The sequence below is a fragment of the Salmo salar genome, chromosome ssa25, assembly GCF_905237065.1.
Source record: "Salmo salar chromosome ssa25, Ssal_v3.1, whole genome shotgun sequence".
In the NCBI taxonomy this organism is placed as follows: domain Eukaryota; kingdom Metazoa; phylum Chordata; class Actinopteri; order Salmoniformes; family Salmonidae; genus Salmo; species Salmo salar.
This window is the reverse complement of record NC_059466.1, coordinates 10,137,769-10,161,213: the sequence shown is the minus strand read 5'-3', so window position 1 is coordinate 10,161,213 and position 23,445 is coordinate 10,137,769. Positions and strand designations below refer to the sequence as shown.

The 23,445-nt window shown below is 43.7% G+C and overlaps 1 protein-coding gene and 1 pseudogene across 1 annotated transcript; both read left to right on the top strand.

Annotated features, from left to right (window-relative positions):
- The first annotated feature begins 100 nt into the window (after positions 1-100).
- LOC106586130 (sterol 26-hydroxylase, mitochondrial) lies at positions 101-22,128 on the top strand. The gene is made up of 9 exons (XM_014173022.2): positions 101-422; positions 3,339-3,529; positions 4,658-4,857; positions 18,779-18,976; positions 19,657-19,820; positions 19,914-20,080; positions 20,364-20,445; positions 20,605-20,805; positions 21,586-22,128. The coding sequence occupies exons 1-9, from the start codon at positions 180-182 to the stop codon at positions 21,715-21,717; spliced, it is 1,578 nt and encodes a 525-aa protein (XP_014028497.2). The 5' UTR covers positions 101-179; the 3' UTR covers positions 21,718-22,128.
- Positions 15,385-18,772, top strand: LOC106586131 (toll-like receptor 13; annotated as a pseudogene).
- Positions 22,129-23,445: the final 1,317 nt, after the last annotated feature.

The window sequence follows — 23,445 nt, the reverse complement described above, 5'->3', positions numbered from 1 at the left end:
TGTTCCAAGTAAACATTCTTCCAGTAGGGCTGCTCTTCAAGACAGCCTTATTTCCTGTTCTCTCATGTTGAAGCTGAAGGGTTAACCTCCCCAGGCTCCCAAAGACATGGCCACTCCCCAGTCTCACTGTTGAAACAGGAGCCCTGTGTTTTTAGACAATTCCTCTTACTGCTCCCATCATGGCCGTGCATCTGGCCCAGAGTGCGATGCAGAGGAGCGGCCGCTGGCTCCTGCTGTGCCCCACAGCCCCAGCTCTGGTCTGCACCAGGTGGGTAGGAGGCACCGGTTCTCCCTCCAACACCCTACCATCCACCTCCCAGGGTAAGATTCGGACTGCAGATGACCTCCCCAGGATCAAAACCCGGGATATGTTTTACAGAATGTTTGTCAAAGGCTACTACAAACGCCTACATGAGCTACAGGTACAGTAAAAAGGCTATGCCCTCTATGGAAATGTGTGTTTTTTAAGTGTGCTCTGTTTTTTTATGGTGGCTGCTGATATTTACCCCTCTCTATGTTTTGGGTACAGTAAGTTTCCGATACCTTACTGTGTGTTTCTCTGTTACTGCTCACTAACTAGAGTTGAAACATGAGATCTGTGTGAGGCGTTTGTGTTTAGTCAAAGCTCACCCACAGAGACTGTTATGGTGCATAGAGGAGAGTATAATGGATTTAACCCAGTGGGCTAACAACAGGTATTCTCTGACATGCAGTGTTTACCTTCTCCAAGAGCTGCCTTTGCTTTGGAAATACTATCCCAAGGGCCATCTCCATTGACACAGCTAGGATTACAAAAGGGCAGAGGTTTAGATTTATTTTGCCAGAATGCATGTTGAGGGGTTTGTTGACCCCTTTTCCAAATATCAAATCCAAATCAAACTTTATTTGTCACACTCGCCGAATACAACAAGTGTAGACTTTACCGTGAAATGCTTACTTACAAGCCCTTAACCAACAGTGCAGTTCTAGAAGAGTTAAGAAAATATTGACAAAGTAGACTAAAATATAAAGTAATAATAAAAAGTAACACAATAAGAATAACAATAACGAGGCTATATACAGGGGGCACCGGTACTGAGTCAGTGTGCAGGGGTACAGGCTATTTGAGGTAATCTGTACATGTAGGTGGGGGCGAAGTGACTATGCATAGATAACAAACAAACAGCGAGTAGCAGCATACTACAAAGGGGGGGGTCAATGTAAATTGTCCGGTGGCGATTTTATGAATTGTTCAGCAGTCTTATGGCTTGGGGGTAGAAGCTGTTGAGGAGCCTTTGGGTCATGGACTTGACACTCCGGAACCGCTTGCCGTGAGGTAGCAGAGAAAACAGTCTATAACTTGGGTGACTGGAGTCTCTGACAATTTTATGGGCTTTCCTCTGACACTGCCTATTATATAGGTCCTGGATGGCAGAAAGCTTGGCCCCAGTGATGTACTGGGCCGTTCGCATTACCCTCTGTAGCACCTTACGGTCAGATGCCGAGCAGTTGCCATACCAGGCGGTGATGCAACCGGTCAGGATGCTCTCGATGGTGCAGCTATAGAACCTTTTGAGGATCTGAGGACCCATGCCAAATCTTTTCAGTCTCCTGAGGGGGAAAAGGTTTTGTCCTGCCCCCTTCACAACTGTCTTGGAATGTTTGGACCATGATAGTTCGTTGGTGATGTGGACACCAAGGAACTTGAAACTCTCAACCCGCTCCACTCCAGCCCCCGTCGATGTTAATGGGGGCCTGTTCGGCCCGCCTTTTCCTGTAGTCCACAATCAGCTCCTTTGTCTTGCTCACATTGAGGGAGAGGTTGTTGTCCTGGCACCATACTGCCAGTTCTCTGACCTCCTCCCTATAGGCCATCTCATTGTTGTCTGTAATCAGGCCTACCACTGTTGTGTTGTCAGCAAACTTAATGATGGTGTTGGAGTCGTGTTTGCCACGCAGTCGTGGGTGAACAGGGAATGCAGAAGGGGACTAAGTACACACCCCTAAGGGGTCCCAGTGTTAAGGATCAGCGTGGCAGACGTGTTGTTGCCTACTCTTACCACCTGGGGACGGCCCATCAGGAAGTCCAGGATCCAGTTGCAGAGGGAGGTGTTTAGTCCCAGAGTCCTTAGCTTAGTGATGAGCTTCGTGGGCGCTATGGTGTTGAATGCTGAGCTGTAGTCAATGAACAGCATTCTCACATAGGTGTTCCTTTTGTCCAGGTGAGAAAGGGCAGTGTGGAGTGCGATTGAGATTGCGTCATCTGTGGATCTGTTGGGGCGGTATGCAAATTGGAGTAGGTCTAGGCTGTCCAGGAGGATGCTGTTGATGTGAGCCATGACCAGCCTTTCAAAGCACTTCATGGCTACCGACGGGAGTGCCACGGGGCGGTAATCATTTAGGCAGGTTACCTTCGCTTCCTTGGGCACAGGGACGATGGTGTCCTGCTTGAAACATGTAGGTATTACAGACTCGGTCAGGGAGAGGTTGAAAATGTCAGTGAAGACATTTGACAGTTGGTCCGCACATGCTTTGAGTACACGTCTTGGTAATCCATCTGGCTGTGGGCTGTGGATGCGCACTGTTGACACATTGCGTCTTTCCGCAAAACATGGTGCCTGACTGGTCCCACGCTCCTCACGGCGACTGTCTTGCTCCAGACACCAAACCATCCACTCTACCTCATCACTCCCCTCAACTATCCCACAATACTCGTCGCTCAGTCTCTCCCAATATTCCTCTTCACTCTCAGACTCGCCCCTCGGCTTCGCCGACCAACCCGGGCTTCCGTCGGGGTCGTGAACTTCGGAGTCACCGTTGATCCTCCTTTCTCTCCTGGGCCCAGGATGTCTGCTCCTCCTGGTTGGTCCTGCTTGGTCCTTTGGTGGTGGGATCTTCTGTCACGATTGTGTGTAGAGAAGGACCAAGGCGCAGTGTGCTCTGAGTTCCACAAAAAAAAGGAAAAAGGAAACAACCAACAAACCGTGACGACAGCGGTGCAACATGCACTGACTCAAAATAAGATCCCACAAACAACAGGTGGGAAAAGGTTGCCTAAATCTGATCCCCAATCAGAGACAACGATAGACAGCTGCCTCTGATTGGGAACCATATCAGGCCAACATAGAAATACAAAACTAGAGTACCCACCCTAGTCACACCCTGACCTAACCAAAATAGAGAATAAAAAGGATCTCTAAGGTCAGGGCGTGACACCAACAAAATAGCACAATTGGTTGGGAGAATGTAAAACATCAGCCATGTTCCTCGGCGCCATCTTAATCCATAAAAGTGATATTTTTTTCTCTCTCTCTCTCTCTCTCTCTCTCTCTCTCTCTCTCTCTCTCTCTCTGTACTAGGTGTATGAGAAACAGCTGTACGGACCCATGTACAAAGTGGGCATGGGCAGGTTTAACTCCATCGCACTCAACAGTGTGGAGCTCCTGGAGGAGCTACTTAGGAAGGATGAGAAGTTCCCCAGCCGAGGAGATATGTCCCTCTGGACAGAGTACCGGGACCTGAGGGGCATCGGCTACGGCCCCTTTACTGAGTAAGGTTCAGGGATGGCCACTGTCTCCTGACAGGTGGTGACAATGACATCCCTGTACATTGCTGGTCTTTTGCCTCAACTAATTGATAGCTTCGCCATCTGTTGGCAGGCAGTGATGAGATCACATAAGAGAGGGACATAGCAGTGGGAAATGGAAAACAGTTACATTAGAGTGTTGTACATACACAGTACATGTCTTATAATCACACCCAGGGACATAATTGATACACTAGTGCTCTGTCATGAAAGAGATTGCCACAGATAGTGATCAATAGTGATCCAGAAAGGCTGTGTCATTAACCATTTCCATAGGCCATGCAAGTGTGCAAGGCAGGAAACATGACCTAAGACTTACACAGCACAGTTTGCACTGGGAGTTTCCTTTTGGAACCATCAAACCGTATAAGCCTACAGCCATCTTACTTGGACTAAGCAGCCATCTATCTTAGTGAGATTTGATATGCATACCAACATAGATGTTTCAAATAGATAAGCACGGCAGACATTCTGACTACATTTCCTCAGTTATGTTCTCCAAATGCTGCAAGACCTGTTAGACCCTTTGTAGGTGTCACGCCCTGACCTGAGAGAGTCGTTTTTCTCTGTTTGGTTAGGTCAGGGTGTGACATGGGGTGGGCATTCTATGTGTTGTATGTCTATGTTGTTTTTGTATTTCTTTGTTTTGGGCCGAGTATGGTTCCTAATCAGAGGCAGCTGTCTATTGTTGTCTCTGATTAGGAATCATACTTAGGCAGCCTTTTCCCCACCTATGTTTGTGGGTTATTGTTATTTCTCTGTGTGTACGGCACAGTGCGTTATGTTTCTTGCTGTGTACCTGTTTATTGTTTTGGTTTCCTTCAATAAAGATGTGGAATTACCGGCACGCTGCGCCTTGGCTCCTTTATGACAGGGAATTTGAAGACAGCACTCGTGACTGTAGGTCAAAGTCCAGTCATGTGAATCAAACGGATGCTCAAAAAGAGTAAAGCCATATAAATTAGCAGTAATGCGCTATATTCCAATAAGTGCCAACTAATCAAAATGTATCATCCTGCCATATCATTGCTTTTGCTGTGAATGTTCTGTGAGTGTGTCGTGCAGTGCCTGATATATTATGTTTTCTGACAGGGAAGGGGAAAAGTGGTACAAGCTGCGGACTGTGCTGAACAAGCGCATGATGCACCCCAAAGACTCGGTGCAGTACGGAGACGTGGTCAACGAGGTGGTCAGTGACCTGATCAAGAGAATCTACCACCTGCGCCGGATAAGCCCGTCGGGAGACCTTGTGACCAACCTGTCCAATGAGCTCTACCGATTCTCCCTGGAGGGTACGTGGAAATCCTGCCTGTGTGTGAGGGGGACGATTCTTTCACCTTTATTTGTAGTTCATTTTAAGTTAAATTATAAAGAATCAGGTATAATGCTAAATAACTAATTATAAGCATGTGTGAGGCTCATGTAGGCTATCGCCATGCATAACATTTTCAACTGCCTCAAACTGGCTGTTACTTCGTCCAGCTCATTGAGATGATTATAAGATATTATAACAGGGCCAAGCATGTTCATGACACATCCTGGTCTCAGAGCACTTCGTATTATTCTGTACTTAACACTACATTTAGTATAATACGTTATATTTCGCATGGTATGTATTAATTTGTGAATGTCCATCATCCACTTCATATGATAGTTACGAGTTACAATTAATATGATATATTACGAATTACAATTTGTACAATATGTCACAAATTGCTAATGTTAGCTAGCTGGCTAACATTAGCTAGGCAAGGGTTTAGGGTTAAGGTTAGTGTTAAGGTTAGGGGAAGGGTTAGCTAAAATGGTTAAGGTTAGGGTTAGAGAAAGGGTTAGCTAACATGGTAAGTAGTTGCAAAGTTGCTAAAACATAATAAGTAGTTGAAAAGTTGGTAATTATCTAAAATGCTAAAGTTGACCGTGATGAGATTTACTCACCCATCCACCCTGACCAACCACCCTCCTTTCGTTTCCGTCTTAAGTAACCTTCTGTCTTATGTAACCATGCTTAAAGTAACATATCATATTAATTTGTGTGTACCAGATTTACATTTACTATTTTACGTCTAGTCTATGAGACCAGGCTGCATGACAATCTTACAATGCATTACAACTGCATGATAATGCATTACACTTGGATGCTAGAAGTAAAGTGTTGTTTTATAATAATACGGAAAATGATGCTTTATGTAGTGTCTGACATCTTAGCATATCAGATGTACAGATAATGCCAATCACTACCGCTGGCGTACTGTAGGTAGAGGCTAAGAGTAAGTGAGAATACATTCAGTAAAAAAGAATCTAATCTGTAACCTACAGCCTCTCTCAAAGTGTCTAATTGTGGAAAGTGTCTAGTAAACGATATATAACAAGACAAAGAGAAGATGCACACAAATACAACACAGCTAGCAGACAAAGCAGTGGAAGAATTGAAGGTCTTCATTCCATCAGACAAGTAATCCCACCAATGTGTTATTCCATTGGATAGAGGAGCATTCTGATAATCTCATTGAATAAATTGACTGGATCAAACAGCATTCAACTGGACAAAAGAAAATTGCGATTGAAATTGATTCCCTTGAACAAACTACAGAACGAACATCCACTCGAGCTTGGCATTAATGTTGAATCCGGAGCTACAGACATTGTCGGAAGCTTCGCAAAGGGAAAACGTGTTTGTGGTCTCTAGCAGCAGCTTTGCTGGACTGTGGTCGAAATGGATGATAGTTCTGATGGTATGAGCGTGGATGATGAAAGTCAAGGACGTGGATGGTCTGTGGTGAAGAGTAAAAGTAAAAACAATGGCCCTGCTATAAGTGCTGCTGACAGCAGTGGCACTTCTAGTGTTGCGGGCGTGACAAGTGTGAAGGTAGTGAAAAACTAAAGTAACGTGTCGGAGAGGAAAGTTGTAATCATGTTTGATGCAACCACAGGGTCTCATCTACACCTTCTGTCACGGAGCCCTCATTGCTTATTCCGTGCACCAGTTTCGGAGGTCTACGTCACCGGCCTCAAGGAATTGAACTGTGTCATTACGCACACCAGGTCCCCATATTCTCCCCTAATTAGTACTTGTATAAGTGTGTCCTTTGTTCACCATTGTCTTGTCGATTATTTTCCAATGTCCGTTGGTCGTGTGAGTACCTGTGCTGTGTTTTGGCTTTCGTGCCGCTTGTATTGCACAGATGATTACGGATCTCGTTCCATGTATTTATTCGAGGTACTCCTCGCTCTTTTGTTTGGGTCTCAACCTTGTGTTTGTTTGGTCTTCGTTCCCATGCCTTTACATGGCACGCTGTAATTTGGGTAGGTATAAAAAAAACTATTACACATTCCTGCGCCTGTTTCCCGATCCTTATACCAACGTGACACCTTGTTTGATTAACCAATACCATTAAGAAAGAGATGAAGTCACATTTGCCCGGTTCATTGGTAATGGTAGACTGTTAATATTTTGTGCAGACCATGTTCAGCAATGGAAGATTCTGAAAATGAAAACTCTCAATGGGAAGAAAATCACAGATCATGTCCCTGGAGCTTTGGCTAAGCTTAGTGGGGTCATTTCTGGTGTTCCACTATCTATAGATTATATCAAATAAAATGTGGAGGTGGTTCAGTAAGAAAGAAGGGCAGAGAAGTTAAAGCCTGTCAGTACTCAATGTTTGTTAAGGTTTTGCCTAAGTACAGATGGGCTTTCACTGTTAGAGTTTGTCCCACCTCCATTAAGTTGTTTTCTAATGCCAACGAATGGGATATGTAGCATCTCTGTGCAAATGAAAAAAAGATGTGCCAAGTGTAGAGGGGAACATGATTATGGTGAATGTGGTAACAATGTCAACGTTAACTGTTATAATTCTGGGGGGGAACTCAGCACAGCATTTAATGTATCCCAGGTGCAGAAAGAGGCTAGAGAGGCCCAAAGATATAAAATCACTCATAATGTCTCTTATTCAGAGGCTGCAAGGCAGATTGGTGGAACTATTAGGCAGAATGATGGAGATAAAAGGGTTACTCCTGGAATAAGTGGACCTACTGTAGGAAATCTTGCTCTCACAAATGTGTCATGTCAAATAACACCTTGTTTATTAATCAGATTGACTTTATAGCCTTCATTGGGAAGCTTACCATCCTGGCTGCGTTTGTCGAAACAAGAACTTCCAAGTTGAAGACCATTGTGGAAGTAGCAACAGAGTATCATTAAGTCTGTCAAGAGAACTGCATGGAGACAGTTCTGCTCTACAATACGCAAGGGTACTGAGCTGGGGTAAGTATGGTCTATGTTGAAGAAGATGACTGGAAGAAGCAAGTCCACTCGAATTCCAGTTTTGGTTGTTTGTCAAAAAATAAAAAACTGATAAATGAAAGCTGACCTGTTGGGGAAGACATTTGCTAGGCTACATAGTGGGGTTACTTTGGACAAAGTATATAAGTAACTCAGGTGTGAGATTTGAAAGTCTCATGTTAATGTGTATAAGAAAAGGGATACTGTTGACTCTTTTTTTGGATGCTGATTTTACCATACATGAGATGTGTTCAGCCTTGATAGGCTGTGTGTCACAAGTGTAGAGAGGAGTAGGCAGGAGGCAGTCGCAGGTTTAGAACTACTGAGTTTATTAAAGCACTATATAAATAAAAGCGGGACAAAACCCAAAGTGCAAAATAATAAAGTACTCAGGACATAGGAGAGATTCCTCTCAGGAAAACAAGCAACATTTACAATGACCGACAAAGACAAATGACAGAGGGAGTATATATAGAGTGGGAATTTGGAACCAGGTGTGTGTAATGATGACGAGACAAGTCCGGGGTTGATGAGTGAAGGGCGTTTGCCAGCAGCAGGTTCGGAAGCAGCTAGAAGGTCGGCGATGCCGAACGCCTGAGCTGAACAGGAGGGGGAGCCAAAGAGAAAGCTGGTGTGACACTGTGGATATACAGCCCCAGGTCATGATCAGTTGTACTATGTAATGTTTAATTATACAACGGGGAGTTCTAATCCTGCATGCTGATTGGTTAAAACCAAATTCTTGCCCGTGTCTGTTTTACCATCGGCTAAATCTATGACATTACTCTTTTCCATCTGACAGCAATCCATTGTCTCATCAGCCCAGCCAGGCAATTTATAAACTTGATCTCCACTATAAAAAGCATATAGACATTATCTCACATTTTATTTAGACTAACATTTAGTTTTCAAAAGTGGAGATTTGTATAAACCTTGCTGTCTGTCTCTCCGACATTTACAACATTGTTTCAATATTGAAATTCGATCTCCAGCTGTCCCATAGTAATGAAAATGTCAGGAGTCGGGACGAGACAGACAGGCAGGCAACGTTTCTCAGCCAGTCAAAATCATGAATCAGCTGGCCACATTTTTATGGATATATACAAAGAAAAGAAAAAAGGTCAAATGAAATGAAATGCAGCTAGTTTGCAGTCTATCCAGCTTCAGTTTGAAGTGATTGTGTTAGTTGTGTTGTTGGCTAGCTTCTCTGAACAACAGTGTCCATATGAGAGAGCACATATGCCAGGTGAAATCACGCCTCATTAGCTCATTGTTATGGATATATCCAAATAAATTTAAATTGAAACAGCTTAAACAAACACAAATGCAGCTACTTTGCTGTTATTCTGGCTGCACTGTTGGACTTGACTGTAAGTTAGCCGTAGAAGGCTAGCTAGCAAGCAAGGGATAAGATTGTTGCCAGCCAGTATGGCAATGGAACCAACAAACAATCAGCCGACTTGGGTAGCAACCCCAGATTTGTGTCGGGACTCTATCTTGTGGAAGGATGAAATAGTATGAATACATTAATCAATAATGTTTCATATTTAATGAAAATATGTCAATCATTATTTGAATATGTTGGTTACCTGTTGTATAAAAGTGATAATGCCCTCGAAGACGGTGTTTGGAGGATATATTGTCATGGTTTGCGGGCCCTCAACTTCGTCTTGGGCCTAACAACACCGTTCCAATATATCCTCCAAACATCAACTTCTCGGGCATTATAATTTAAGTATTTACCTGATGAGGTCATGTATGTTCTCCTGGGATTATTTCATAAGATTTGGAGTGAGGGGGTTATACCTTCTGGTTGGAAACGTGCAGTAATAAAACCTGGTAAAGACCCTTCATGTGCTGATAGTTACAGACCAATAGCACTGACCACTAACTTGTGTAAACTGATGGAAAAGATGATAGTCAACAGACTGTCATATTTCCAGGAACATAGAGGCTTATTGAGTCAATGTCAAAGTGGATTCCGCAAAGTTAGATCTACTTTGGATGATTAGTAATGGTGAGCAATGAAGTTGAAAAACCTCTGGTCATTAAAGAAGTAATGGCTACTGTCTTTTATTACATAGAAAAGGCATATGACACTATGTGGAGAGAAGGTCTACTAATTAAGATAGAAAGACTTGGTATTGGTGGGAGATTATATAACTGGGGTTTGGCCTTGTTATTTAATCGCTCTTTAAGAGTAAAAAAGGAGCCATTTTATCTGATGCCTATGGAATTGACAATGGCATTCCTCAAGGCAGTGATATCAGTCCTATTTAGTTCAATATTATGATTAACAATGTGTTTTTGGTTTTTGAATGTAGGTAGGGGTATATGAGCTTCCCTATATGCTGATGATGGAGCTATTTGGAAGAGGGGAAGGAATGTCTCTAATGTGACCAAATCTATTCGGTAAGCTATTGTTGTCCTCGTGTTGGGAATATACTACTAGACAAGGCAGTGGATTTGGTTGGGCAGTTGGAAAGCTTGCTGATGAGAGTGGTTTGAATGAGTTGGATGTTAGCCCTTCTGTGGTGATAGGGGATGTTCCTTCGTGGTTACTCCCAGATGCTGTTGTTGATCTGACCTTGGTAGAGAAAAGAAGAGATTGGTCAGAAGTCAGTGATATAGGTAAACTGGTTGACAATTATATTGGTAGATGTTTTTATGCATTTTTACAGGTTTTCACAGATGGATCCAAGGACCCAGATAGTGGGCACACAGGAGCAGGTGTTTACATTCCTGAATTTGATGTTCAGATATGTAGAAGACTAACAGATGAACTGTCAATATGCTAAGTTGAAATGTTGGCAATAGTAGTTGCCCTCCAGTGGGTGGAGAACGTTCAACCTGTCAGAATTATAGTATGCTCAGATTCTCTGCCTGTATTGAATAGTTTATCATTGGGCAAATCTAATAGGAGTGACCTACTATTGGAGGCATTAATGTTATTATGGAGAATTGAGAGACTGAGTGTAGTAGTGAGATTCCGCTGGGACCGAGCCCATTTGGGTGTGGAAGGGAATTAAATTGTAGACCAGACAGCCAAAAGAGCTTTAAAACGAGAAATAATGTATATTATTGTTTCACTGGGTAGGTGAGGCTAAATGTAAGATCAGAGACATTTTGATAGATGTGTGGCAGAAGAGATGGGTCTGAGCCCAAGGGCTGGCATTTATATGACCTCCAAAGAAAGGTAGATGGACCAAGATTCAAAGGTCAGATTAGGAAGGAAGAGATGATGTTTTCTCAATTGCACCTAGGACATTGCACATTGTCATTACAGCTGGTTGGCAAGCATGTGAATAGTTTGTGTCTTTTTTATTTGACCTTTTATTTTACTAGGCAAGTCAGTTAAGAACAAACTCTTATTTTCAATGATGGCCTAGGAACAGTGGGTTAACTGCCTTGTTCAGGAGCAGAATGACAGATTTGTACCTTGTCAGCTCAGGGATTTGATCTTGCAACCTTTCGGTTACTAGTCCAACACTCTAACCACTAGGCTACGCTGTCGCCCCAAGTGTATAGAGTGTATGGTTGAAGAAGCGGTGGAGCATGTATTGTTATATTAAGTATAAGTATTTTGAAGAGAGGGAAAGATTGAAGTGTAGGGTCATTGAGGTTGGAGGGGTTTGGAAGGGATTTTAGGGATGGAGAGGGTCTATTAGAAGTTAGATTTAGAAATGTGGAGCTAATGTTGTAACTGTGATTGACCACACACTCCAGCACAGTAGGTTTGCTGTTTTCTTCTGTCATTTTCTTTTTTCTCTTTAGTTCATTCTCTTGGTTGTTGGTGCATTGGGGGGTTCTTGGGGGTGGGGAATGGAATTAATAGTATTTTCTTTTTTTTCTTGGGGGACTGTGGGAGGGGTCTCGAATGGTTGCGGGACAGCTATTGGGGAACTGTGGGGAGATCTTGGAGGGTTCGGGTTCACGCTTTTTGGCCTGGTGGGAGATCTGTCAATGTGCCGCTGAGCAGGGCATTGACCCTGGATGCTTCTGTATGTCGCTCTGAATGGGAGTCTGCTGGATGACTGGTATAGTGTAGTTGGTGAGCGGCTTCACTGCAAGTATATTGTATGTTTCGGATATTCAATAAACTTTTGAAAAAAAAAAAAAAAAGTACCAGTGACTCTCTCAATATGGAAATGGTCAGATGACACGGATGATACGCTACAGGACTGTTTTGCTAGCACAGACTGGAATATGTTACGGGATTCATCCAATGGCATTGAGGAGAAGTCACTGGCTTCGTGAATAAGTACATCGATGACGCTGTCCCCACAGTGATTGTACGTACATATCCCAACCAGAAGTCATGGATTACAGCCAACATCCGCACTGAGCTAAAGGCTAGAGCTGCCGCTTTCAAGGAGTGGGACACTAATCCGGACGCTTATAAGAAATCCCGCTATGCCCTCCGACGAACCATCAAACAGGCAAAGCAGGACTAAGATTGAAGCCTAATACACCGGCTCTGATGCTCGTCACATCATTGGATGTGGCAGGGCTTGCAAACTTTGATGGATTACAAAGGGAAACCCAACCGCGAGCTGCCCAGTGACAACTGTGTGATCACGCACTCCGTAGCCAACGTGAGTAAGACCTATAAACAGGTCAACATTCACAAGGCTGCAGGGCCAGATGGACTACCAGGATGCGTACTCAGAGCATGCGCTGACCAACTGGCATTTTCAACCGGTCCCAGCCCATGTCTGTAATACCTACATGTTTCAAGCAGACCACCATAGTCCCTGTGCCAAAGAATGCTAAGGTAATCTGCCTAAATGACTACCGCCCCGTAGCACTCAAATCTGTAGCCATGAAGTGCTTTGAAAGGCTAGTCATGGCTCACATCAACACCATCATCCCAGCAACCCTAGACCTACTACAATTCGCATACCACCCCAACAGATCCAAAGATGATGCAATCTCTCTTGCACTCCATACTACCCTTTTCCACCTGGACTAAAGGAACACCTATCTATGTGAGAATGCTGTTCGTTGACTACAGCTCAGCGTTCAACACCATAGTGCCCTCAAAGCTCATCACAAAGCGAAGGACCCTGGGACTAAACACCTCCCTCTGCAACTGGATCCTGGACTTCCTGACGGGCTGCCCCCAGGTGGTAAGGGTAGGCAACAACACATCTTTCTCACTGATCGTCAACACAGGGGCCCCTCAGGGGTCCGTGCTTAGTCCCCTCCTGTACTCCCTGTTCACCCACGACTGAGTGGCCACGCATGACTACAACACCATAATTTAAGTTTTCTGACTACACAACGGTGATAGGCCTGATCACCAACAATGATGAGAGAGCCTATAGGGAGTAGGTCAGAGACCTGGCAGTGTGGTGCCAGGACAACAACCTCTTTCTCAATGTGAGCAAGACAAAGGAGCCGATCGTGGACAACAGGAAAAGAAGGGCCGAGCACACCCCCATTCACATGAACCTGTAGTGGAGCGGGTCGAGAACTTCAACTTCCTAGGTGTCCACATCACTAACAAACTATCATGGTCCAAACACACCAAGACAGTCATGAAGAGGGCACGACAATGCCTATTCCCCCTCAGGAGACTGAAAATATTTGGCATGGGCCTTCAGATACTCAAAGTTATACAGCTGCACATCCTGACTAGTTGCATCACCACTTGGTATTGCAACTGCTCGGCATCCGACTGCAAGGCACTACAGTGGGTAGTGCGTACGGCCCAGTACATCACTGGGGCCAAGCTTCCCGCCATCCAGGACCTCTAAAAATGTCAAATACTCCAGCCACCCAAGTTATAGACTGTTCTCTCTGCTATTGCACTTCAAGCGGTACTGGAGCGCCAAGTCTAGGTATTATCTACAGTATGCATAGTCACATTACCCCTACCGACATGTACATACAGTGCACTTGGAAAGTAATCAGACCCCTTCCCCTTTTCCACATTTTGTTACGTTACAGTCTTATTCTTAAATTGATAAAATACACATTTTCTTCATCAATGTACACACAACACCCCATAATGACAGGTTTTTAGAAATGTTTGCGAATTTATTAAAAATAAAAAACAGTAATACCTTATTTACATAGCTATTCAGACCCTTTGCTTTGAGACTCGAAGGAATTGTCCGTAGAGCTCAGAGACAGATTGCGTCAAGGCACAGATCTAGGGAAGGGTACCAACATTCTTTTGCAGCATTGAAAGTCCCCAAGAAGACAGTGGGCTCCATCATTCTTAAATGGCAGAAGTTTAGAACCACCAAGACTCTTACCAGAGCTGGCCACCCGGCCAAATTGAGCAATCGGGGAGAAGGGCCTAGGTCAGGGAGGGGACCAAGAACCCGATGGTCACTCTGACAGAGCTCCTGAGTTCCTCTGTGGAGATGGGAGAATCTTCCAAAAGTACAACCATCTCTGCAGCACTCCACCTGTCACGTCCGTTTGTAGAGAAGGACCAAGGCGCAGGGTGAGTATCGTTCCACATCTTTATTAATATGTGAAACTTAGCAAGACATACTATAAACAAAACAACAAACCGTGACGACAGCGGTGCAACATGCACTAACTCAAAATAATATCCCACAAAAACAGGTGGGAAAAACAACTACTTAAATATGATCCCCAATTAGAGACAAAGATGACCAGCTGCCTCTAATTGGGAATCATACAAAAACCCCAACATAGAACGAAATAAACTAGATAAACCCCCCAGTCACACCCTGACCTACTCTACCATAGAAAATAAGAGCTCTCTATGGTCAGGACGTGACACCACCAAACAAGCGTTTATGGTAGAGTGGCCAGACGTAAGCCACTCCTCAGTAAAAAGGCATGTAACAGCCCGCTTGGAGTTTGCCAAAAGGAACCTAAAGGACACTCAGACTATGAGAAAGATTCTCTGGTCTGATGGAACAAAGATTGAATTCTTTGGCATGAAATCTAAGCGTCACGTCAGGAGGAAACCTGACACAATCCCTACGGTAAAGCGTGGTGGTGGCAGCATCATGCTGTGGGAATGTTTTTCAGCGGCAGGGACTGGGAGACTAGTCAGGATTGAGGGAAAGTTGAACGGAGCAAAGTACCGAGAGATCCTTGATGAAAACCTGCTCCAGAGCGCTCAGGACCTCAGACTAGGGGCGAAGGTTGACCATCGGAACAAGTCTCTGAATGTTCTTGAGTGGCCCAGCTAGAGCCCGGACTTGAACCTGATCAAACATCCCTGGAGAGACCTGAACATAGCTGTGCAGTTACACTCCCCATCCAACCTGACAGAGCTTGAGAGGATCTGCAGAGAATAATGGGAGAAACTCCTCAAATACAGGTGTGACAAGCTTGTAGCGTCATACCCAAGAAGACTCAAGGCTGTAATCGCTGCCAAAGGTGCTTCTACAAAGTACTGAGTAAAGGGTCTGAATACTTATGTAAATGTAATATTTCAGTTAAATTTGCTAAAATTTCTAAAAAACTGTTTTTGCTTTGTCATTATGGGGTATTGTGTGTAGATTGATGAGGGGAAAAACCGATTTAATCAATTTTAGAATAAGGCTGTAATGTAACAAAATGTGGAAAAAGTCAAGGGGTCTGAATACTTTCCAAATGCACTGCATTACCTCAATTATCTCGACTAACTTGTACCCGGGCACATTGACTCAGTACCGGTACCCTCTGTATATAGTCTCTTTAATAACATTTAGTGTGTCTTTTTCTTACTTCGTTTATTTAAAAAATTGCAAATATTTTCTTCCTTAAAAAATTTGTAAAATCCTGCATTGTTGGTTAAAGGCTTGTAAGAAAGCATTTCACAGTGATGTCTACCTACACCTGTTGTATTTGGTGCATGTGACAAATTCAATGTGATTTGATTGACCAATGTCTCCACCTCACAAGAAAGATGAGGCTACACTGTGTTCATTTGAGACAATTAGCAGTTTGCATCATTGGATCCTGGGGTTGGTTGAGTAATAAATGTGTCTTATATGATAAGTCTGTCCGGACCTGGGATATCTTTCACCCAATGGATTGTCGTTACAACAGCCTATCTGCCATTTTCTGGGATGAACGGTATGTGACCTCAAACTCAACCTATCCATTGTCCTGTCTCACTACCAGACCCTCTGTATTCAGATCAGGAATGCATATGTGATGTAGCCTGGCACTCTCTCTTGACTCCGCGTCCTTGAGATCTTTAATGTCAAAGGCTGTCTGCCCCCGATTCTCCTTGGCCCCTTCAAGGGGCTGTCCAGTGTGAAGGCACTTTCTCTTTTCTGTGAGCTACAGTGTTACAATTCATCCCTTCCGACCAACACATTCAGTGACCTGGCTAATATGGATGAACTGTCCATTCAGAACTACGGTCTTTCTGTGATGGTAATGGATGCAATGAATCCCTGTTTTGAAGAAAATCACAGTCAACAGCTGTACACAGGAGCTTTCTGATTTGCTATGCAGGATAGTCGATATATCACGGTCATTGACGACCCTGGACTTTGAGTCAAAGGGGATTTTCATTTTGAGACACCAATATTGCTCAGACACAAATGGAGCCATTCTTGAACTTTCTATCATCTGAAAAAAAATACAAATCCCTATTGCACATAATTTATCGAAAGGAGCATTCAGAAGCTTTGAAAACATTTCATCTGTCGATTTGCCCGACATTAGTGAGCAGACAGACAGCTTCTGCAGTCTAGAATCAGCAGAATAGATACTTTTTACTTTGACGAGGAAAACATTTCCTTTCAATCAATTTGTGAAACGCAAACTTTCAAAGACACAAATGTTGTTACTTAATCCTAAATTCAGGAACAACTACGCAACATCTGAGAACAGTTTATTTGGCCTGCACAGCTTGGATACCTACTGCTGTATGATAACTCACTTATACATATTGAAGCATCTGCATTCATCCACCTTACTTTGCTGAAGTACATTTGGACTTTCGCCCTCCAACCAGTGAGTTAGAGACAAATGTGAATCTGACACACATATTTGGTGTCTTCCCTCAAGGTCTGACTCACATGAACATTAGCTCCTGGTGCCCTCTTACCATCATCATTGTCAGCAACAGAGCCCCAAAACCAGGTTTCGCCTTAACTCAACTCTCCGTCAACTGTGATCTTCCAGGACTGCTGGAGGTCATGCTTTCGGTCAGTTGTCTACCTCAATGTCAAGACACGACTACTCCTGTGTGGGTCTGACTTCTTTGACCTGTACTTCACCTCCCTACAGGAGTTTGAATTTCAGTTGGTTTCCTCGACAGAGTTTGGACATGACTGACCTAAACACACTAGTGCAGCTAAGTGATCTGAAGCTAATGAACGTGGACCTCATCGCTCAGCCAGCACTGGGCGTCATGTTACAATGACCTGACCAGGCTGGAGAGCTTGAGTCTGATCTACTGTAGAATCCTTCCTCTGGGGGAGGAGTCGAGCAGAGACCTGCACTTCCTCAGGCTCCTATATGTGGACGTGACAGAGGAGTTTAGTGTGATGGAGAACTTCCCAGAACCTGACCAGCCTTAGGTATGTGGAGTTCTACTATCCTCGCCTGCACTGCAGCTGTGAGAACGCCTGGCTGGAGAACTGGGGCCAGGGGTCAGAGACAAATCCAGGTCATCATATGGCATGCTGGGGAGCTGGAAATACGTGCAACAATTAAGATGGCATTCAGAGTTTCACCAAGAGGCCAACTCTTCCCTGGACATGGGCTTTATCCTCTTCATATGCACTTCCATGAGCCTGCTCCTCTTCATACTTGTGGTCCTGCTCAGACAGCTGGCTGGAGACTACCTGCTGGCCCTCTGCCAAATAATTTGCGGCTGTCATGGAGGAGGCCGTACGGAGGCCCAACCCCAGGGAGCGCTACCGCTACAATGCCTTTGTGTCATATAGCGGCAGAGATGAACACTGGGTGGTGTAGCAACTGCTGCCAGGCCTCAAGCAGAGAAGTTCTCCGTTCCTGCGTCTCAGTCTACACAACAGGGACTTGTTGTGAAGGTCATTGTGGAAAACATCACAGACAGCCTCTATGGCAGCGGCGTCTGGTGTCATCACTACCGGCGCAGTAACTGGTGCTCCTTGGAGCTGTGACTGGCCACCCTCCATCTGCTGGTGGGGCACAGGGACATCCTCATCCTGGCCTTCTTGGAGGACATCCCTCCTCGTCAGCTCTCTACCCACCACAGGCTGGCCAGGCTGGTCAAGACCATGACCTACCTGGACTAGCCCCAGGACCCGGCCCTGCAGCCTGCCTTCTGGGACCGCCTCTGGACCAAACTGGCTCCTGAACCAGCCAATGGACAGCAATAGCGGACAAAAAATACACAGTTTATATTTCTAATTTTAAGACCAGCTTTAATATTGCAGATAGATTGTAGGTTCTATCAATGTAAGTATTGGCATAATTTGTAATCCCTTTATTTAGTGTTTTTTTTCCTCTATACTTTTTCCCCGTTACCCTACCATCTTCACCCTTCCTGGAGTAAACTAACGGACAACAATATTTCTACTGCTACTTACTGCTATACGGTTATCTTAACGGTTATTTAATATTTACAAAAATCTGAAAATGTGAAGATTTTACATTTTCAGTTGTTCTCTTCCTTCCTCCTCCATACCTACTTATCACAACAGGGGTATTCAACATTTACAGACCTGTCTTTTTACATTTGTGCTGCCTCTTTTTTTGCAAAATATTTTTACCTTATTTTTTGTTATCTTGTTTGATATTTAGTGTTTTTTGATTTGCCTTGCTATGAACAAATGTCCCTATAAGAGGAAAGCCTGATGTCTTTCAGAATATGTGGGTCTTTAGAGCATTTAAAGCAAAATACTTTTGTGAGGGTTGGTTTTAGTAAAAGTAAGTTACTACATACAGCTCTGGTCCATCAAATGAGAATTGCCTGCATCTGTTTCAGTGATAAATATCTAATCTCTGTTCTTCAGGAATCTCTTCCATCCTGTTTGAGACACGGATCGGCTGTCTGGAGGAAGAGATCCCGGTAGAGACGCAGGACTTCATCGACTCCATCGCTCAGATGTTCTCCTACAGCATGCCGGTGGCCATGCTGCCCAAGTGGAGCCGCAACATCCTGCCAATCTACAGGCGCTACATCGCTGGCTGGGAGGGCATCTTCAAATTCTGTGAGTTTAGGACAAGACATTCCGTCACTTGTTCATACCTTTTCAAGAATTTAAAAAGCATTGGATTGGAGAGTGCATTGTGATATTGGACCTATCAGGTCACGTAGAGCAGTGGTTCTCAAACTGAGGGGTCGGCATGGGCCCCCCCCCAAAAAAAAGTACATTATAAACAACAACAACAACAACAACAAAACACATATATATATATATATATATATATATAAACAACATTTTAAGCAACTCAGTCCAGCTTTAAACTTCCTCTTCCTCTAGCAGAATGCAAAAGGTGCAATTTCGAAATTGGGTAGAGCATCATCAGTTTTCCTCCTGTCATATCAGCCATTGAAAACCTTAGAGATATTTATTGTCAGAAATGTCCAGATCAACTAGCCCGTTTTTTATATTGTTTTTTTAGCGCTTAGATTTTGTTGTCATTTTTTATCCATTGAAATATCACAGGAATAGACATTAGACATGGCAAAATGTATAGAATTGCACGAAAATTTGCTTTAAAACAGCTAAATTATCTCCACCAACAAGAGGGGTGTGAACAGTTTGTGTCATGAACAGTGCTTGTGCCCATAGAAATAGACCCGCAGGGGTTGGCGCGGGATGTTCCCTAATGCTGGAAGTGAAAAAGTTTGGGAACGCCTGAGGTAGATAATGCTGGGCTTTTTCAGCTGGGAAGTTGATTGACATGAAGATGGAGGCAATTCAGAAGCGAGTGGATACAGACCAGGAAGTCGAGGGAGAATATTTAACGTACCTCCTCTCCAACACCAAGATGACCAACAAAGAGGTGTACGGCAGCGTCGCTGAGCTGTTATTGGCTGGAGTGGACACGGTTAGCAAATCCATGGAGCGTCACTACAATCTCGATGTGTTGTAGCGTAAGGGCTTGTATTCACTAACACTGTTGTTGTTGTCATACTTGAAGACATCCAATACTATGATGTGGGCCATGCACCTGCTGTCCAGGGACCCCAATGCGCAGGACACCCTTTATCAGGAGGTGTCCCACTGCATACCAGGAGACAAGATTCCATCTGCCCAAGACGTTAACCGTATGCCGTACCTCAAGGCTGTCATCAAGGAAACACTGAGGTAAGAACTGTGGAAGTGGTCGGGAACCTCAGGGTTTGGTCCCCCCCCAGGGCCAAGCTTTTTGGTTTTTAACTTAACACTACAGCTGTGTAGTCATAGGGCAAAAAACAAAACGTGCACGGGGGGTTGGTGGGGTGGGGGGGAGGGGGTATACATCATGAGTATGATTGCCTAATTTAGCTCTTGTATGTCAGCATTGATATATTCTTTGGAAAGGATTGAGTTCTTGAAAGTTCCATTACCTTTCTCTAACACCATTTTTGACGTATGTCCTGTTTACCAGAATGTTCCCTGTGGTCCCGATGAATGCACGTATCATGGTAGAGAATGATATCATAATTGGAGGACATTTCTTTACCAAGAAGGTTAGTCTAGCTTTAGGGGAACAATCAACTTATTCACTTTAATGGCCTAAACATGGGCCGACCATTAAAACAAAACACCATTTGAATGAATGTAAATCATGTCTTTGTCGAAGAAGTGCTGTAGCAATTAATTCCCTCCCTGATGTCTTGTGTCTGTAGACTTCGTTTACAATGTGTCACTACGCCATCAGCCAGGATGAAAAGACATTCCCAGAACCATCGAAGTTCAAGCCCGAACGATGGTTGAGGGATGGCCGAGTTCGACCAAACCCATTTGGCTCTATACCGTTTGGGTTTGGGGTTCGGGGCTGTGTAGGTCGTCGTATAGCTGAACTGGAGATGTACTTGGCTCTGTCACGGGTAAGAGCCAGAGATTTTATACCTGAGTGTCATAGGGAAAAGTATAGAATGTGGATAGCAGCACAGCGGATAGCAGAGTTGATCAACAGTTCTAGCAGGCTAGGCTACTTCAATCACTAGGCTACATGCGATTGTAGCCTACTAGACCTATTCTACTGTTAACAAACTATTGGAACAACTCATAGCCTACCTTATTATCCTCCGTAGCCAATGTTCACAGAGGAGCGGTCATATTTTCAATCAACTGCAGCCTGAATGTGATCCCGACAGGTGAACCAAATGCTTTTATATACACTGCTGTAGATGCTTGACCAAGCTGTGCAATAACAGGCTACTTGTCTTGCGCGGCAAGTTGGCAACTTTGAACTCACCATCATCAAGCTACTTATTAAAAGTATTGAAGAAACGTGTATTGTCCATTGGGTAGTCCCACAATGAAAAGTTTGCCTTGGCTTCCATTGCTTTTCAGTTACAAATTGCTTCCCTCCCATTGCTTTTCAGTTACAAATACAATTAAGGCCTAGGTGGACATTATAATCACACTTTGCCGTGAATTACATTAAAATACAAAAACAGAACATACTGTACATGTGTAAGCTACTGCAGCAAATTCCAATAGTGTGTATACCCTAGGGTGTATGGTTTCATACATTTGTGGTAGGTGGTGGAGGCATGAACTTGGTGTGGTCAATGAGCCTATCGGACATGGATGTTAAGTGAACATGGCTACCCCTGAAGAGACCCAGACAATGACAAAAATATATATTTTCTCTCCCCCAGATAATCAAGCTGTTTGAAATCAGACCGGACCCCAGCATAGGAGAGGTGAAAGCCCTCAATCGCACCGTCTTAGTAGCAGACAGACAAGTCAATCTGCACTTCATGGAGAGGACAAACAAAGCTGCACTTTGAGTTGTTAAAGCTGGGTGATAGCCATGTACTCAAGTAGCAATGCTATAAAGGCCTTCAATATATCTATCGTTGAATTTAAATAAACCTACATAAATAGGTTGACATTGTATTGAACGCAGGGGGAAACTGGACTGAAACGGCAACTTGTTACACTCCAACCTAATACTGTTGTATTGAAGGTTTGTTTTCGTAGTTTCTGGGGCTCAGCTTTAATTCCCTACTTATGTTGGTAATTCTGAAAAGGCTTTACAATGGCATATTATTATGTACAATACGAATTGCTATATCTAGACCAAACTATATCTAGACCAAACTATTCTCTATTTTGTTGATGAAAATGTATTTTCTTACTATGGAAAGTATTTTCTATTTCTGTCAATAAATTCACTACAGTGATGTTGTAGTACTTAATATCGGCGTCCCCCTCTGTGTGTGTGTGAGTAGGCCTGCTTTAAAAAAAAAAAATCTGTGAAGTTGTTCAATTTCTTATGTGGATGTTTAACTTCATACAGGTGCACCAAAACAGCACATTGTGGTTGATCAGTCACAAAATCAGTCATTGGTACCTGTCAGGGATGCTGCAATAATGTCCAGCAGATGGCAGTAACATACCAGTCACCAGGAAGTACAATTATCGACGGCGTCAAACAACTGCAGTAGCTGCACATTTTGTATTTATTTCACCTTTATTTAACCAGGTAGGCAAGTTGAGAACAAGTTCTCATTTACAATTGCGACCTGGCCAAGATAAAGCAAAGCAGTATGACACGCAACAACACAGAGTTACACATGGAATAAAACAAACATACAGTCAATAATACGGTAGAGAAAATAAGTCTTTATACAATGTGAGCAAATGAGACGAGATAAGGGAGGTAAAGGCAAAAAAGGCCATGGTGGCGAAGTAAATACAATATAGCAAGTAAAACACTGGAATGGTAGATTTGTGGTGGAAGAAAGTGCAAAGCAGAAATAATGGGGTGCAAAGGAGCAATATAAATAAAAAAATACAGTAGGGGAAACGGTAGTTGTTTGGGCTAAATTATAGATGGGCTATGTACAGGTGCAGTAATCTGTGAGCTGCTCTGACAGCTGGTGCTTAAAGCTAGTGAGGGAGATAAGTGTTTCCATTTTTAGAGATCTTTGTAGTTCGTTCCAGTCATTGGCAGCAGAGAACTGGAAGGAGAGGCGGCCGAAGGAGGAATTGGCCTTGGGGGTGACCATAGAGATATACCTGCTGGAGCGCGTGATACAGGTGGGGGCTGCTATGGTGACCAGCGAGCTGAGATAAGGGGGGACTTTACCTAGCAGGGTCTTGTAGATGACCTGGAGCCAGTGGGTTTGGCGACGAGTATGAAGCGAGGGCCAGCCAACGAGAGCGTACAGGTCGCAGTGTAAAGTGAAGGATCCTATAAATAAAGACTGTGAATTTATGTACCATCTGTATAAATGAATACTGTGCCTTTGAAGATTTGTCTCTGGTCACAAAACTATAGTACAGGATGTTCAGTTCAATCCATTCTGAATGTCAATAGATTTTGTTAATTCATTCTCATCAATCACAACATTCTACAACTGAGATATCACTCATCTAAGTCTGGTATCCAGGGTAATCTGGTTAATGGGCTTGATTGGGGATTTGATTGGGGGATTTTCCTTCTAGAATGTTGACAGATGTATACAACACATTGTATTGCTAAGATGCTCAAACATACCTTAATAGCTACA